General features: G+C 40.1%; 2 protein-coding genes and 1 long non-coding RNA gene across 6 annotated transcripts; 2 read left to right on the top strand and 1 right to left on the bottom strand.

The window, feature by feature from the left end:
* The first annotated feature begins 239 nt into the window (after positions 1–239).
* On the top strand, positions 240–6,294 carry sqor (sulfide quinone oxidoreductase). 2 transcript variants are annotated; one of them, XM_034534629.1, is made up of 10 exons: positions 241–428; positions 801–999; positions 1,183–1,353; positions 1,502–1,555; positions 1,936–2,130; positions 2,218–2,427; positions 2,611–2,794; positions 4,732–4,799; positions 4,879–5,057; positions 5,149–6,294. In XM_034534629.1, exons 2-10 carry the CDS (start codon positions 802–804, stop codon positions 5,204–5,206), a joined length of 1,317 nt encoding a protein of 438 aa, XP_034390520.1. In that variant the 5' UTR covers positions 241–428; position 801; the 3' UTR covers positions 5,207–6,294. The 2 variants fall into 2 exon arrangements, with proteins under 2 accessions (XP_034390521.1, XP_034390520.1); XM_034534630.1 differs by lacking the exons at positions 4,732–4,799; positions 4,879–5,057; positions 5,149–6,294 and adding an exon at positions 4,264–4,485 and having other exon boundaries at positions 240–428.
* Positions 6,295–6,822: 528 nt separating this feature from the next.
* LOC117732024 lies at positions 6,823–7,160 on the bottom strand. Its single transcript, XR_004609569.1, has 2 exons — positions 7,053–7,160; positions 6,823–6,937 (listed from the first exon to the last, which is right to left on the bottom strand). It is a non-coding gene; the product is annotated as an uncharacterized LOC117732024 (long non-coding RNA).
* Positions 6,942–15,621, top strand: ctdspl2a (CTD (carboxy-terminal domain, RNA polymerase II, polypeptide A) small phosphatase like 2a). Of its 3 annotated transcripts, none has more exons than XM_034534626.1 (13): positions 6,942–7,375; positions 8,937–9,148; positions 9,792–9,927; positions 10,069–10,215; positions 10,314–10,541; positions 11,283–11,376; positions 11,922–12,033; positions 12,122–12,208; positions 12,298–12,360; positions 12,466–12,545; positions 13,729–13,855; positions 13,967–14,062; positions 14,457–15,621. In XM_034534626.1, exons 2-13 carry the CDS (start codon positions 8,960–8,962, stop codon positions 14,520–14,522), a joined length of 1,425 nt encoding a protein of 474 aa, XP_034390517.1. In that variant the 5' UTR covers positions 6,942–7,375; positions 8,937–8,959; the 3' UTR covers positions 14,523–15,621. The 3 variants fall into 3 exon arrangements, with proteins under 3 accessions (XP_034390517.1, XP_034390519.1, XP_034390518.1); XM_034534628.1 differs by lacking the exon at positions 6,942–7,375 and adding an exon at positions 7,452–7,611; XM_034534627.1 differs by lacking the exon at positions 6,942–7,375 and adding an exon at positions 8,395–8,418.
* The last annotated feature ends 354 nt before the right edge of the window (positions 15,622–15,975 follow it).

The following is a 15,975-nucleotide window of genomic DNA, read 5'->3' as shown; positions in this document are numbered from 1 at the left end:
GATTGGTTAACGCTTTTCCGCGTCATTGGAGCGCTGAAAACCAGCTTAAATGTAATTTGCTGCGGGTCTCGCCCGTCACATTTCATAGGTTCAAAGTGTCGCGCGTCATCTTTATCAGGTGCACGTCACCGACCGTTCTTGTAAACCACGCCGCTCGTGTGAACGCAGCGCCGTTAGACTGACAGGTAAGACTGTTCAGCCTTTTGATTGGTCGAATGATGCAGGAGGCGGGACCACCGGGCTGGACTTCAACAGCATGTTTGCGGGTCCCTCGGAGGTGGGCGTTGAGTTCAAGTAGTGGAACTACACGCACCGCTTGTGAAAGTCCTGCCGCCGCCTTTGCAGAGTCGAGGAACACCGGATTTAATTCTCCCGGATTGTGTCTAAATTACCGTCCAGACAGGCGGACAGCAGTCGTGCTGGTCAAGGTAAATGTCATACAAGTACTGTCTCTCTCAGTTTACAGTGCCGAGGCTGTGACGCAGCATGCAGCAGCAGCAACGGACAGCTTCCCTTATTATGCAAACTTTTACTCGACAACGTGTCAAGTAAAGTTCCCGTAAAGAAGATATTCTGGTGTCTGTGTGTTTAGCCGGGTCAAGTAACTGGGCGTGTCCACTTTAGCTGTGGGTGGTGAGGTTATACTATCAAATTAATGATATTTAGAGCCAACGTGTCTGAACTCTAATTCAAACTCACTTGGGTTATTTACAGTAACCATTTCTCTAAAAGGCACAGCTAGTTACTTTCAACCTGAGTTTATTGCCAACCAAAATGACTTGTTGTTATTTCTGACACAGAATGGCTGCACTGCGTCGTCTGAGGCAGTGCCACCCCACGGGCATTGCCATCTCTCCTTTTCACACGGCCAGCCGTGCCTTCGCCAAACAGCACTATAAAATGCTGGTCGTCGGAGGAGGAAGTGGGGGCATTTCAATGAGTGCAAGAATGAAGAGGATGCTGGGAGCTGAGAATGTGGCTGTTGTGGAGCCCAGTGAGGCAAGGAACCAGTGAATTATGATTATTATTGGCCTTCCCTCTCTCTGTGTATCACTAGAAGACCACTCAAACCACAGATTATGAAATGTGATTGCTTTCGTCAATGTTTTAATTTTTTAGAAACAAGTATTTGCCCAATGAGTCATACTGCTGGTTTCTTAACACCTTTTCCTGTTTCTGCAGATGCACTACTATCAGCCGATTTGGACCTTGGTTGGCGCTGGTGCAAAAACTCTAACCTCATCAGGCCGTTCTACTGCGAGTGTTATGCCCTCTGGAGTGAAGTGGGTGAAATCCAAAGTTCAAGAAATAAACCCAGACACAAATACCGTCCGCACAGACGATGGGAACGAAGTATGTTTGCTTTAGGAAACTGTTGTCATATTGAATAATGTGTCATTTACTGGATCGACATTGAGTGGCAGTATCTGAAGTCGGTTATTTTTTAATGATTATGATCTGTGTGCATCTTGCCTTACTTGTTCTTTCTCTCACATTGCAGATCTCCTACGAGTATTTGATTGTGGCTCTTGGTTTACAACTCCATTTTGAGAAGGTGATGCATTGCTCATTCCCATATCTTGTGAAATATTACTTTTTCAACAAGTTACATTTCAATATCTTGCGCAATGTTAGTTTCAATATATAATGTGCAAATATCATTGCTCTTAATTTCATGCATTACTTTACTATTGTAGTTTACTTTTACTAAATGTATCTTTATACTTGCTATTCTTTTTTGTACTGGTGTTAGCATAACCTCTTACACACTTTTTATTTATTTATTGTTCATGTATCTTTTATATTTGTACTTTTTTTTTTTTTTTTTTTTATCAATCTCTTGCACAATAATTTCCCCTCTGGATCAATAAAAGTCTACTTGATCTCCTCTTTAAAAATGGCATTCCAGGAAACTCACCCTCTTCTTGTATGTAGATCAAAGGACTGCCTGAAGGATTTGAACATCCAAAGATTGGGTCAAATTACTCGGTCCAAACTGTGGAGAAGACGTGGAAAGCACTGCAGGACTTCAAAGAAGGCAACGCTGTGTTCACTTTCCCAAATACTCCTGTGAAATGCGCGGGAGCGCCACAGAAGATTATGTACCTATCGGATGCCTTTCTCAGAAAAGTACTTGCATTTCGGAATGTAATGATAATTTAGTACATTTTGAAACTCGAGGAAGTAAACAAAGATGTTTTTATGTTTCTATCCAAGACAGGAAAAAGGGCAAAAGCCAATATCATATACAATACATCGCTACCTGTGCTCTTTGGGATCAAGAAATATGCAGACTCATTGTGGGACATCGTGAAACAACGTGACCTACAAGTCAACCTGAGGCAGAACCTGATTGAAGTGCGTGCAGATAAGCAAGAAGCTGTGTTCGAAAATCTAGACAAACCAGGCGAAACCAAAGTGCTTGAGGTAAATGTGTTCCTGTGTAGCTTTTACATATATGACAACCTATTACACTATGTGCTATGTCATTTTCTTCCTAGGAACAACCTAATACTCCATTATTTTTACTGTTTGCACCTAAACCTTTGCCAAATTAGAAAAAGAGACTCTTATGAATAACTAAAACTTTTTTTGTTTTTCTTTTGTTAGTATGAAATGCTTCATGTCACACCACCAATGGGACCCAATTTAGTGGTTCAAGGCAGTCCACTGGCGGATGAGGCCGGCTGGTTGGATGTCAACAAGGACAACCTCCAACATAAGAGATATCCAAACGTGTTTGGGATTGGCGACTGTACCAACTTGCCCACCGCCAAAACGGGTGCAGCTGTCGGTAAGTCATTTCTGTTGTTGCATAATGTTCATGCTCTCGCGTTTATTGTTCACTGCTTGTGTTGTGTAATATGAAAAGAGTACTTTCCTCAGTCGGTGTATTGCACATAGGTTTTGGGAATATCAGATTACATGTCGTCAGGATTTAATATTGCCAAAAAGGGACACCAAAGAAACCGCATCCCACATGTCGCTGAATACACACATTATACCATTTGTTATGGGTTTGTTTGGACCGACTGTTAATGCTGAATATGCAAAGATTATTTGATCCGCATTAAACAGTTTTTAGATGTTTAAGAGAGGGGGGAAAGAATATTTGTGGAACTCAAATTGTGTGGCTGCGGCCATTAAAAATAAAATAAAACTGAAGGTGCAATATTTTCAATGTTTGATTTTGCAGTAATCCGAACGTATTCAGATTAGATTAGATTTATTTCGTAATCGAATGGATTATGTTACTAATCACAAAACAATCAATGCAATTTGTATTCAATAACAGACTACATTTCAAAGTACTCTGACCCAACCCTGATTGCACATTTGATTTACCAAAGTAATGTTTTGCGCGTAACACAAACACACACAGAGAAAAAACTCTCTCTGCCAAGATCATTTTAATTTCCTGTGTGTGTCATTTCCTGTTGGACTGTTAAATGATGGGAAGTTTCTGGCAACCTCACATTACTGATGATGATATGAAGTTGTAAATCCAATTATTACTTACAAGAGCGCCGTGCCCAACTGCAATATGACAGCAGTAAATAATTGTTTTGAGAGGTACTACACACTTTTAATGTATTATTTAAGATGTAAACTATCGTATGACTGTTCTGTGATTAAGCACAACAATGCTTTTGACATTTTTTTCCAAATGTATAAAAACATGATGAAATACATACTTTTATACAAAATGGTACAACACACCATTTACTAACGAGCAACAACTGCCTCACACTTTTTAGTGTGAAATATTTCAAGAGTTAAGTGATAGCGGTGACATATGGCAAAGACATTCATGAACCCCACAAGATGAATCTTTATGAATTTGACTTTAATTTTTTGTATGTACATTTTTTTATTTGGTTGCTGCTTCTTACAATGATTGATTGTGAGCCAATGGTATAATTAGTATCACGTGGTATCTCGGTGTCGTCAGCGATCAAGTTGCCAGTTAGTGTGGGGAGAGTTTATCGTTCAGTAAGCAACAATCCTCAAACCCGGATGCACAACATGGCAGAGCTATAAGTAAAGATGCACACCACTCTCACGTACTTCCTTGCCAGAACTGGCAGTGAATGCAATGCAATGGGGGAAGGCGAGTGAGACATCTAGTGGCTGCATATTTAGCACCTTTAAAATCAAACCGCTATCTCATCCAACATTAGGACATGTTGTCATAACGGACTTCTCCTGATTTTAAAATATTAAAATGCTGTAGACTAAATCTACTTTGCCTCTCGATTCTAGGGAAGTTGTACACCAATTGTACAGGAATTAGGTGGAAGCGAACGCAATCCCAAGTCTGACAACATTGTGGCTTCAATACGGAGGATGCACGTTTGATTAGGTGAAAGCGTGCCAGGGCAGTGTGGCGGTTTAGTGGTTCACTCACACGTTGCCTCGCAGTAAGGAAATCTCAGGTTAAAATCTACTGGGGACTTTCTATACAGGCATTTGCACGGTCTCCCTCAGGGTCCATAGACACACCCGTTAGGTAAATTGGAAACTCTAAATTGTACCTGGATGCGAGTGTCTGTGGGCACAGTGATAAGACGGTGACCTGTTTAGTGTGTGCCCTCCCTTCCTCTGATGGTGCGTTCACACCAAACGCGTACTATGCCAGTTTGTAGTACACACTGTACATAATTAGGATGGATTTGGGTCACATAAATTAGAACTTCCACATTTATTGTAAAGTACCATTTCTATTCTCAGCTGCACAGACTGCCATCTTGAACAGTACCATCAGCAAAGTACTGAAAAATGAGAAGCCAGATAAAATAGTAAGTGACTCATAAACATCAATCATTCATCTTTTTGAAAATTGTGCAAATGTATAATCTGTAACCTCCCCCTTGACAGTATGATGGCTACACCTCGTGTCCCTTGGTTACAAGCTACAACACAGTGATTCTTGCAGAGTTTGACTACAATGGACAACCGCTGGAAACATTTCCCATCAACCAAGCGAAAGAAAGAAGAACTATGTACCATATGAAAGCTGATGTGATGCCTCACCTTTATTGGCATGGGCTTCTGCGGTATGTATAAAGTGAATTAACAGCATGGTAATAGTTGGTCGTAATGAATCATACCACATTTTATTAATGTTCCGTATTTGTCTTTTGTCAGGGGCCTGTGGGGGGGACCAGGACCATACAGGAAACTCTTTCATCTTGGAATGAAATGAAAATCCAACATCGGTATTCATCGGGGAACCTTGTGCAACTCCATGCCTGACTTTGGTGTGCGTGGAGGATTCATCGTTTATATGTACGAACTGGGATCAATCTGATAAATAGGACTTAAACCAGTCTAGTGCGGTTCCTTTAATGCCAATCAAATGTTCTAGTCTCTGTAGGGAAAGAAGTGACATTTAATCTTATCATTCAAGTGTGGCGATAATATTTGTGGCCGGGACAATAAGTTTGGTGAATATTTACATATGTAGGTTTAGTTAAACCTGCAGTAGGAGTTTCATTGTTATTACTTTGAAATAAAGTGACTTCTTGGAATGAGTGCAGAAAAGAAACACTTGAAAATTAACACTTAACTCTGCAGTTCTTTGTAGCTTTTAGTCGCTATCGGTCAATCATTGGAGATTTGTCAAGGAGTCTAACAAAGGTTTGTATAACATTCTTTTATTTGCAACCCTTGGTGCACCAGTATTTTATAAGACATTAGGTTTCACCGAAGTATCTACTGTAGTTCATGGTTTTTTGAATGGTCATATGAACAACTTGAAATGTTGTGTTTTGGTACATTACATTACATTGTATTTTGTTTTTGCAGAATTTGAAGGGATTCCCAACTCTACAGCTTTAATCATTTTCAACCAATCATTAAAAACAGTGTTGACAGTAGTCATTAATGACATACAAATATACACAATTTGTTGTGTAATCATCTGAAAGAGTATATTGGTGCGATTTAAAAAAAAAAAAAAATGTTGTCTCCAGCCTAAATGCAAAATGTGTGTTTTTGTGTTAATCATTTGTGCTATCAAACATTTTATACCAGTGATTGTCTTTGGGAATGCTTACTATGCAAATACAAAGTGCTCTTCTTACACTTAAACATTCATGCTGGAAATAGAGTGTTGTGCATTATTTTTTCTATGAGTGCTTAACTGAGTTAAAAACATCTTGGGGGTTAAACAGTCAGGGCCAAATTCATTGTTGTATTAATTACTCTTCAATTATAAAATGAATTTACACTTCTAAACCCACTGTAATTAAGATGATTAAAAAAACGGAAATTGCTCTAGTATAGTTTCAACCGTGTTGCACTTCTTTTTCATCCAACAGTTTTACTAAAATGTTGAATGTTATATTTGATTTTGTTTTGCTGTGATTTCTGTATAGTGTTGTTTACTTTTTTGGAGAGCTTTTTTTTTTTCACTTTACATTACTAAAAATCGCCAAACGTTATCCTTTCCATCGAAGGAGAGATTAATATGTTGATTGACAGTTATCTCTCGGCAGGCAGTTCATGTCATTGGTATGCAAGTCAATGCCTGAGGGCATTTTCTTGCTAATGCAGCAGAATGCACGGTGTGTTTATAAAACGCGCTTCATTGCTGGTTCACAGTTAAAAAAATTAGCGAGGACATCTACCATTATAAAAAGACAATTCAGATGTATGTCCCATCTGTATTTGATTGTTTGTATTTCCTGTTAATTGTATAGCTCATCAGTGTCACTGTGCTGGTATCGTTCCTACATGGGCTCTTTGAGCCGCATCTGACTGAACTGAGTAAAGCTGGCAGAAAGTTTATTATAAAAGTTGAAACAATAGCTGCAAAAATGTGTTTCAAAACTGATAAACATCAGTCTGTTTATTCTTAAATGTGACGCACACAATGACAAGAGACCATTTCATTCCCATTCTGCTTTGGTCCACGTTTACTTCCTGTCAGCTCCTGCATTAACAAACAATGCAACAGAATACAGTTGTAAAAGAACTCCACGAGCACGAGGCTCCATCTTTTAAAAAAAATAAAAATGTTAAGCGTCCTTGTAGTCGCACAACAATACCAGCAGGGATAAAGTGCAGTAGTGAGTCTCGATCCAGATGCGCATCGCTCGCTCACCACCACAGCCGTCTTTTCTTCTGTTGACTCCGCTCTCCGCCACGTTGGTTCCCCGCGCGTGTGTCGCATTCCCCTGCGCATCACCAACGTTGTGTTTGTGATGAGGCGGGAAATGGCGTCCGCAGACATGTTTGGTCTGTGACTAGCTACCGAGCGACAGACACAGCTGGCGGCAACAACCGCGGCCCGACCTCTACCGGTGGCCGCCACGGTCGCGGCCGAGAGCTGCCGCTGCGGGCTGGTTTTGAGGCACTTCCTAGATCATCAGTAAGTAACAAACGACGTCAACATGTAAACAAAAAATGGTTGTCTCCCCCCCCCCCCTTCTGATAGCCGGACTGCTGCTAGCTAGCGAAGGGGGCGTAGTCTAATGGCTGGAGATAATCACGGACGCTAACGAAATGACGCGTTAGCCGGAGCGTTTAATGTTATTTTACCAATGAATTGACGGATAGTTTCCGTGTCAAACAAAGCTACGTGTGAGAAGTGCCACAGTAACTGAAGTGAATAATGTCGCGGCCTTGCTTCCACTGCCACCGGCGGGTTATTAGCCTGCTAGCTAACCAACTGTAGCTTCTGTTAGCTAGCGACGGAATCCACCGGCCACATCTGGTTTACGTTACAGTGATTTACGACTGATGTCAGACGTGTTTATCCAGACAGCTTTTAGCCACGTTAAATCACAGCATTGTCCTCCCACAGTCGGGACACCAGCGGTGTCTTTTCATTCTAAATACCAGCAGCGGGCTCACGTCGTTGGTGTTTCTACAGTTAGTGTTACAACGACGTTACGTAACGTCAGTCTGCGATGCTGTTACGCGACCAGGTCTAATTTACCAACGGGTAGCGAATAAAGCATAATGTACCAAACGTGAATTCTTTTGAACGTTTTGTGCTTAACACCCGCTCAATTTGAACGTATTAAAAGGCCTCGTTTCCGTTGACCGTTCATATTTATCACGTGACGTTGACGTCACGCCGCCCACTCCACCGGTAGTCACTACTACAGTATAAACAAAGTTTAGGGCACGAGCTGCCGTACTGTAGTGACTACAGTGTAGTAAACCGGTGAGGCAATATGAGTCCATCTGATTTGACTGAACCTCCATTGCTGACTTGCCCACATTAGTCAAAATAATGATAAAACAGTTTCACTAAATTGGTCTCGTTTGCACACTTATCTTAATGACTATTGTGTAGTTCATTTAATTTACATATATATATATTTATAGAAAATAATGGTCATTTTGCAATAGCTTGTGTTTAATCAATAACAGAAGTTTGTACTACACTGGGACCATCAGGAAGAGGTGTAGTAATCATTTGTTGTATTGTTTTGGGATCACTGGGTCACATCACGTGTAAGGTATTACAAACAAATCTATTTAGCTGCATATATGTTTTCTACTTTTTAAAATTAAAATATTATTATATATAAAATATTATTATTATAATTGTAAACAAGTTAACATTATACTGCTAATTGATTTAAGATGCAAGGGTTAATGAAGCGCAGGAAGTTTTTAGTCCAGACTGAAATTTGTCCGTGGCACCAAGTATCACACACTTTCAACTACAGTATGTTACATCAAATATCCATTCAGATACATAATATTGTTTACTTGTTTGATTATATAATTCCAGATTTTAATTGCGCACATTTCTTGTAAAGCTGCTCGTGGTGGAGCAACCTGTAACGTTGAACAACTTAGTTCTTTTGTTCACTGAAAATAAGTGTTTTGTTGACGCCCACATTTATATTTAAGTAAGGTTGTTTTCATTATTTATAAAATGTTTCTTAACTTAATGTTTTACCCCCCTTTGTCAGATTTTTCTATGTGACGGTGGAGCATGATGAAGCTGAGAGTGCGTAAAGCTCCTCAGCAGCCGAACTTTGGCCGTCGAACACAGCCGTCCCAGGCCAAACGGAAACACCGTGAAGTGGAGCCATCCCCCGTGAGAGGTCGAGGCAAAATGCAGAAGAATGAAACCGGCCTTTTCTCCACGATAAAGAAATTCATCCGTGGAAATGCTGTCAAGGTGGGCTTACATCAGAATCCCCAGCTGCTCTTTCCACAATTTTGTTTTTGCTGCTGTAACATATTGATGCATTATATGGGCACACACACTCTTATTTTATGCAGAGAAAGCAGTGCCTCCGCTGTATTTTGTGCTAGTAATTAGAAACAGTGACTCACACATAATAGCTAGGACAGAAAGCCAACATGGTTTCCGACTGGTGTTTTTGTGGACTTCTTCTATTTTCATTCTTACATCTGTTATAAATTATAATTATAAATAGTCAACTAATGCCAAATGTAACGTTTTATAATAAATGTAAAATTGTATCAGAAAAACTTTACTTCATTACATGGGATGTGAATCAGTAGTGGCGTCACCTTACTAAAGTTTTACGGGTACTCTTAAGTTGGAATTAGTAACTTCTCTGTATGTTTTTCAACACAGTTTCAATTGAATGCTGTCACATTTATCATAAAGGGTGCTGCGGCACAGAGCTAACTGTACAGGGAAATTACATACATGTCTTGTTTCCCTGCCCATTCTATACCCCCCTCATGATGTAATTGCTGTTATGACCAAATATGCTCTGATAACTTATTACAACACTACTAATTGTATTTGTCATTATAATAAATTGGAGACTTTTAAAAATGTTACTCAGGTGGAGCAGGATATTCCCGCAAAGAGGAGTCGTATTGATTGTAATCCTGAGAGCGATCTAATTACTTCAACGCCACAGACGAGAGGCCTTTCCAACAAAACAGTCTCCAGAGTTTGCCGGAAAAGTCCAGAAAAAGGTACCCAGAGAGAACTGTTGTAAAATAAATGCCTCATCTTGACAACAGTGTCACAAATCGAATGCCTTTTCCAAAGTAACTAAAAAAAGAGAGTAGTGTATAGAAATCTATACAGATTTTTTCTTTTCTTTTCTTTTTTAGACACAATGACCTGCAACAGTAAACCCATGAAACCGAACGGCAAATTGGAGGCGCCGGTTGAGGCAGCGAGCAGCCCTCCACGCACCACCCTGCTCGGCACAATCTTCTCCCCAGTCTTCAATTTCTTCTCACCAGCAACTAAAACTGGTAAAACTAAAGAATCCGTAAATATTCACGTCTAAAATATAAAATGTTTAGTCAAATTTGTGAGATGTGAATCGACTGCTCTTGTCATTCGTGTTCAGCCACTCCTGGTTCAGACTCTCCTGGCCAAGCGGTGGAGGCAGAGGAAATCATCAAACAGCTGGACATCGAGCCGGCAGAAGAAATGCCAAGCAGCACCCTCACATCCACAGAGGGCATCGCCCCGTGTCACATCGCCCCGATATTACCGCAGAGGCTTCCGATGACCTCGGATACGAGCATAGAACAAGGAGAAATAGTCACTGAAACTGACATGCCTCCATTAACGGGTACGGACACTTTTTTTTAAACCTGGGAAACATTCTTGACCATCATCATATGCTTTGAGAAGACAAATACTAACTACTGTTCTGATTATTTATTTTAACCTGTTTTTAATAACCGGTTGGGTGGGGTTTACAATAGTGAATGTTGAAATCTAATTAATCTTCTTTTGAGCACACAGATTTGTAAACATGACACTGCCCTTTTGATACATATGCAAAGTCAGGTTGTACTGCCTCTTACACGTATGCGTGCAAGTAAACTCTGCTTCATGATTTTATATTAAAGAAACTGGAACTTCCAGGTTCCGTTTCAGAAGTAAGAAACCTCATACAAAAATGACCAATTCACATTTGTAATAACAGAACAACTAACAAATCCATCCTTTGGACAGAGCTCAACAGACTGCATGTGGTTGAGCCCATATGTTTAGAGATGTGCTTCTACAAAAGAATCTATTATTCAACATTTCAGTTGTTAAACAGCCTTTAATACATATATAGGTACACATATGCTTGATTAATAGTTGTTCAACTTCTAATAGCAGGTACTCTAGTGGATGCTGATTTATGTTAGAATAAGGACCAGTTACCTCAAGAACGGGCTTCATTGTTTGAGGGACACTGACTTCAGAGCGGTTCAATGTGAGATTCACTTGCAGAAGCTCATGGAACAGAAATGTGCCCGGCTCTTCATTGTTTATCGATCCTATTTGAACTCTTTATCCATCTCTCTGTCTTCATCAGCTCCTGGTTGTATGCCGGGCGGTGGTTACCCACATGCTCTACCTGCAGCTCCTCCAGAAACCTCATATGAAGAGGAATGGGAAGTTTTTGATCCGTAAGTTGAACTTGATTTTGATTATTTTATTAACATTTTTTTTTTAGAACAATAGCTTTTTTAATTTTTTTATTGAATACTAATTAATACTAAGAATTAAGTTTAGACTGATTTGGTGCAAAGTTTCAACTCAGCACTTGACAACACCCTCTATTTATATCGTCTCACTTCCAAGGTGACATTGCATGTTGGTGCAATGTGAACATTTCAACCACTAGGTGGCAACAAAAACAAGACTTGTGTTCTTTGTGTGACTCCTGAGAGGACATGTTTATGCCTCTACTGTGCTTCATTGGACTCAACACATGTTTAACAGTTCAGTTGACTCACTAGTTTAAACATTTAAACACTTTAAATCCTTTCAGACCCTCGTAGTATTGAAATTGGAGCAGACGTTTTCCATTTATTAAGTGGTGAAAAGACAAACTCTGTAGCATTACTACATCACATTTCATCCAGGGGGACAGACACTATATTCTGTTCCAAATGTGTTGCTTCTTTGTTTTGGTGAGATGAGGGTTGTTTCATGTTTTCTCTGCTTTAAGGTACTTCTTCATCAAGCACGTGCCTCCACTGACAGAAGAGCAGTTAACACGCAAACCAGCGCTACCTTTGAAAACACGCAGCACACCAGAGTTTTCCCTCGTCTTGGATCTGGTAAGTAGAGAACGATTTCTTGGGCTGTATCTCACATTGAAAGTAAGTTGACTTCAAAGGATTTTCCTTTTTTTTTTTCTGTTGTCAGGATGAAACTCTGGTCCACTGTAGTTTGAATGAGCTGGAAGACGCAGCCCTGACATTCCCTGTGCTCTTTCAAGATGTTATATACCAGGTACAAGCTGTTGCATGTCATTCTCTAATCAAAAAGTCTCCCATTTGCTTGCTGCTGTTATTTTAAATGTCTTCATTTTAAATCTGAAGGTGTATGTTCGGTTGAGGCCCTTTTTCCGGGAGTTTCTTGAGCGCATGTCTCAAATGTATGAGGTGAGATACAACTTTTATTTCCAAGAGACTCAACACCTTATCCGTTTAATCTGAATCTAAATTGACGTATTATTCATTTATTGCTGCTGTTTATTACAACTTCAGATTATTCTCTTCACGGCTTCAAAGAAAGTGTATGCGGACAAGTTGCTCAACATCCTGGATCCAAAGAAACAGTTGGTCAGGTGAGGGACAAAACAACTCTTCAGCAGCTTTTATATGATATTGATTTAACAGCATGGGCAGCTACAATAAAGCGAGATGAAAACAGTCATCCATGATTCAACAAGAAATCAGAGTAGCTTTATTCTACACTAGGCCTTGGGAAGTCATCAAAGATGGACATATCACGTGGGATAAAGAAGGCTCGAGCTCTTTGCTGTTTTCTTTTCCAACTGTTTCACGACCCGGCTCAAAGGCAGCAACAAATAGGGAGACAAACGAGCAGCCTGCTAACAAAAGCTATTTTATTTTAAACACCGGCCCACAACAATGAAAAGTGGAGGTACCAGTCATCAGTAGTGCCGTGCATGTATGGGTGTGAAGGTGCATCAGAATACAAAAACAAAAGAACAGGTAGTAATGGTGTCGAGATCAGCGTCACCCCGGATGCCCCCCCCCCCCCCAGAGAGAGCCCAATGCAGAGGGCCTTCTTATGGCCACTCCGGCTCAGGTGTTGCTCATCCCGTCTGACGACCCGCCAATCAGCACCTGTAACATAAGACTGGACAGTGACACCTAGGGCATGGGAGGTGGGTCGTCACACCAGTCTCACAAATAAACAAGGATAGAATGCAGCTAAACATAAAAAAATGACGTCCAACATGTGTTTTGTGATGTTTCCATAGTTGTGTTGCTGGTTTGCGAGTTAATCAAGTTTGCTTGTCGTGGCGATCTATCAACAGTTAAACAAACATCAACATTTATTTATGTTTGTGTTAATCCTCCACACACCTCTGACCACCTAATCTTCAGCCATTAATACAATATGTACAATAGTCTGTGTGGATGCAGCTTCCTCTTCCTTTTGTCAGATGAATAAATTAGAGGAAGAACCCGTTTTCCTGATAGAAAGCAGACAATTGCTGATGTCACGCACAACTGGTTAATGTTGCATTTCAAGTTTGTACAAATAGGAGAAGAAGCTTAATTTCTCCGCCATTAGAAGGGGAACATCTTGTAATTTAACCTAAAACTCTGTGAAATGTATCGATGCTGTTATTTCTAAAACATGAGGATTATCACCCGCTTCCTTCACTCGATGTAACCAGTTCCTTTTGATGTCTTTGTTTGAGCTCAAGAACATGTTAAAAAGCTGTATTACTGCACGTAACCTCACCAACGATCTCTCTTTCTGCATTTCTTTAGACATAGGCTGTTTCGTGAGCACTGTGTGTGTGTTCAAGGAAATTATATTAAAGACCTAAATATTCTCGGACGGGATCTTTCCAAGACGATAATAATCGACAACTCACCCCAAGCCTTTGCCTATCAGGTAAACCTTTTCCACACCAATCAGCGAACTTTTGTTTTTAAAGTAAAAACCTGTCTAATAATGTTCCTGAGATGAAGTGATACTCGATCATGAATTTTGTGTCTTTTGTAGCTTTCCAATGGGATTCCTATTGAGAGCTGGTTTGTGGATAGAAATGACAACGAGCTTCTGAAGCTTGTTCCTTTCCTGGAGAAGCTTGTGGAACTGGTACGTATCTCCACTTCTGTCCGGTGCTGCTGGCGTGTGTTGTGAATATTTTAACTACTCTTTCAGGAGTGGATGCACAGACATACAGTGCCTGTAATATTATAAGGATATAATAGTAAAATATACATTTGGTCATCAGAAGGTGACGTCCATGTGCCACCAGTTGTTTGTGACGCACTGCGCTTTAAACGGGAGCTGAGCCATCGACTGCGTGCGTGCGTGCGTGCGTGCATGCGTGCGTGTGTGCGTGCGTGTGTGTGTGTGTGTGTAACTTTTAGCTTTACAGCCAGCTTTGCCCACATTGCTGTAGAACTAGAAGCCTTTAGTCATCAACACTGAACCCACACGTCCATTTTCTTGAAGTGTTTTGATCCGTCGTCTCTCTCTGTCACAGAATGAAGATGTCAGACCGCACATCCGAGAGCAGTTTCGCTTGCACAACCTCCTTCCTCCAGACTGACCGCCTGTTCGTCTCTAAGTTCAAGATGGTATCAACATTGGGAAGAAGAAAAAGAAGAAGAAAAAGACTCCCAGAAAAATGCACTCAAAGGATTTCTACATTGCAATTGTTATTTTATAAATTATGCAAAACATTGAAAGTTATGATTGAGTCAAAAAGCCCTGGGTCGTTTTACACACACACATACAGACGCACACGCACACACACACACACACGCACGCGCACGCTCAAACCAGATTTGGAAAAGACTTTTCACTCACTTGTTTCTAGTGCGACTTTGAAGGCCTGGAAGGTATTTTGTCTTTTGAGAACCTTTTTGGATTAACAGAACTGAATGTCATGCAGTGTTGGATCTTATGGACCTTGAACGGACAGTCAAACCTGTATAATATTCACTCTATTTACTTGTAAATATATGTACATAGGGTTTTTTTTTCCCTCAAGGGTTTCAAGTCTTTTTATTTTAATTTCTAATTTTAGTATGTATTCTTGGATTCGGTTACTTTTATAAACCAACAAAAAGTTAGTGTGTTTTGTTTGAAGTTGTTGATAAGCAGCTGCTTTTCTGTTGTATGCCTGCATTATTCCTGTGATGCTTTACTCCATTACATGCAGTTGTCTGTATTAAGGTGCAGTAAAAAAAGAAGAAGTATCTTTGGGGGGGAAATGTTTCTGAAACAATATTTTAAATTCTGTAATGTAAGCTGGACTAAGGTCTCAACTGAATACAAAGCCATAATGGCTGAATTTTAAATTTGGAGATTTGTATTCGACAGTCCATTTGGGGGGGGGGGGGGGGGTTCAGGCATCTTGCACTTTGACATCCAGCCCTTTGTAAGTAGATGTAAAATCTTGTCACTTTTCTATAAAGGTGTGAATCACCTCAATTTGTTATGTGGCGCGGGGGCGGAACGGAGTGAAATTGTAGCACCAGCAAATTGCCAACATGTTTGCATTGAAATCTTGTTTTCCAAGACGTTGTATGTGGGATCTTTATGATGTAGGAGTCACATGTTTTATTGACTATTGAATGATCACTCCTGTTGTATTCAGTGTTACTCAATGGTTTCCTTGAAAATAAATAAATTTTTATACGACTCAGAGCCTCCTACCAATAATTAAAATGCATAACATTTATGAACATTCATATCTCTTTATTTTTGATAATGAAAATATGTGCATATATATATATATATATATATATATATGTTATTCCAGTTAAAAAATAGAGTAATTAAAGCAAACAAGATGATAGAGTTCGACATGTCTGAACCTTGGAAACGAACCCTCGACTCAAGGCCCACTTGCTCAATGTTTTGGTGCTTTAACTGTCACACTGACCTCATCGGCTTGACCATGTGACTCAGCCACAACAAACATGTAAGTGTGGATCTGTTGAAATACTCTAACTATAGTGAGAACATCTTTGTATGTATCCACTGCACGGTCTCCT

This window comes from Cyclopterus lumpus, chromosome 6, assembly GCF_009769545.1.
Source record: "Cyclopterus lumpus isolate fCycLum1 chromosome 6, fCycLum1.pri, whole genome shotgun sequence".
NCBI lineage: Eukaryota > Metazoa > Chordata > Actinopteri > Perciformes > Cyclopteridae > Cyclopterus > Cyclopterus lumpus.
This window is presented reverse-complemented; position numbering and strand designations above follow the sequence as displayed.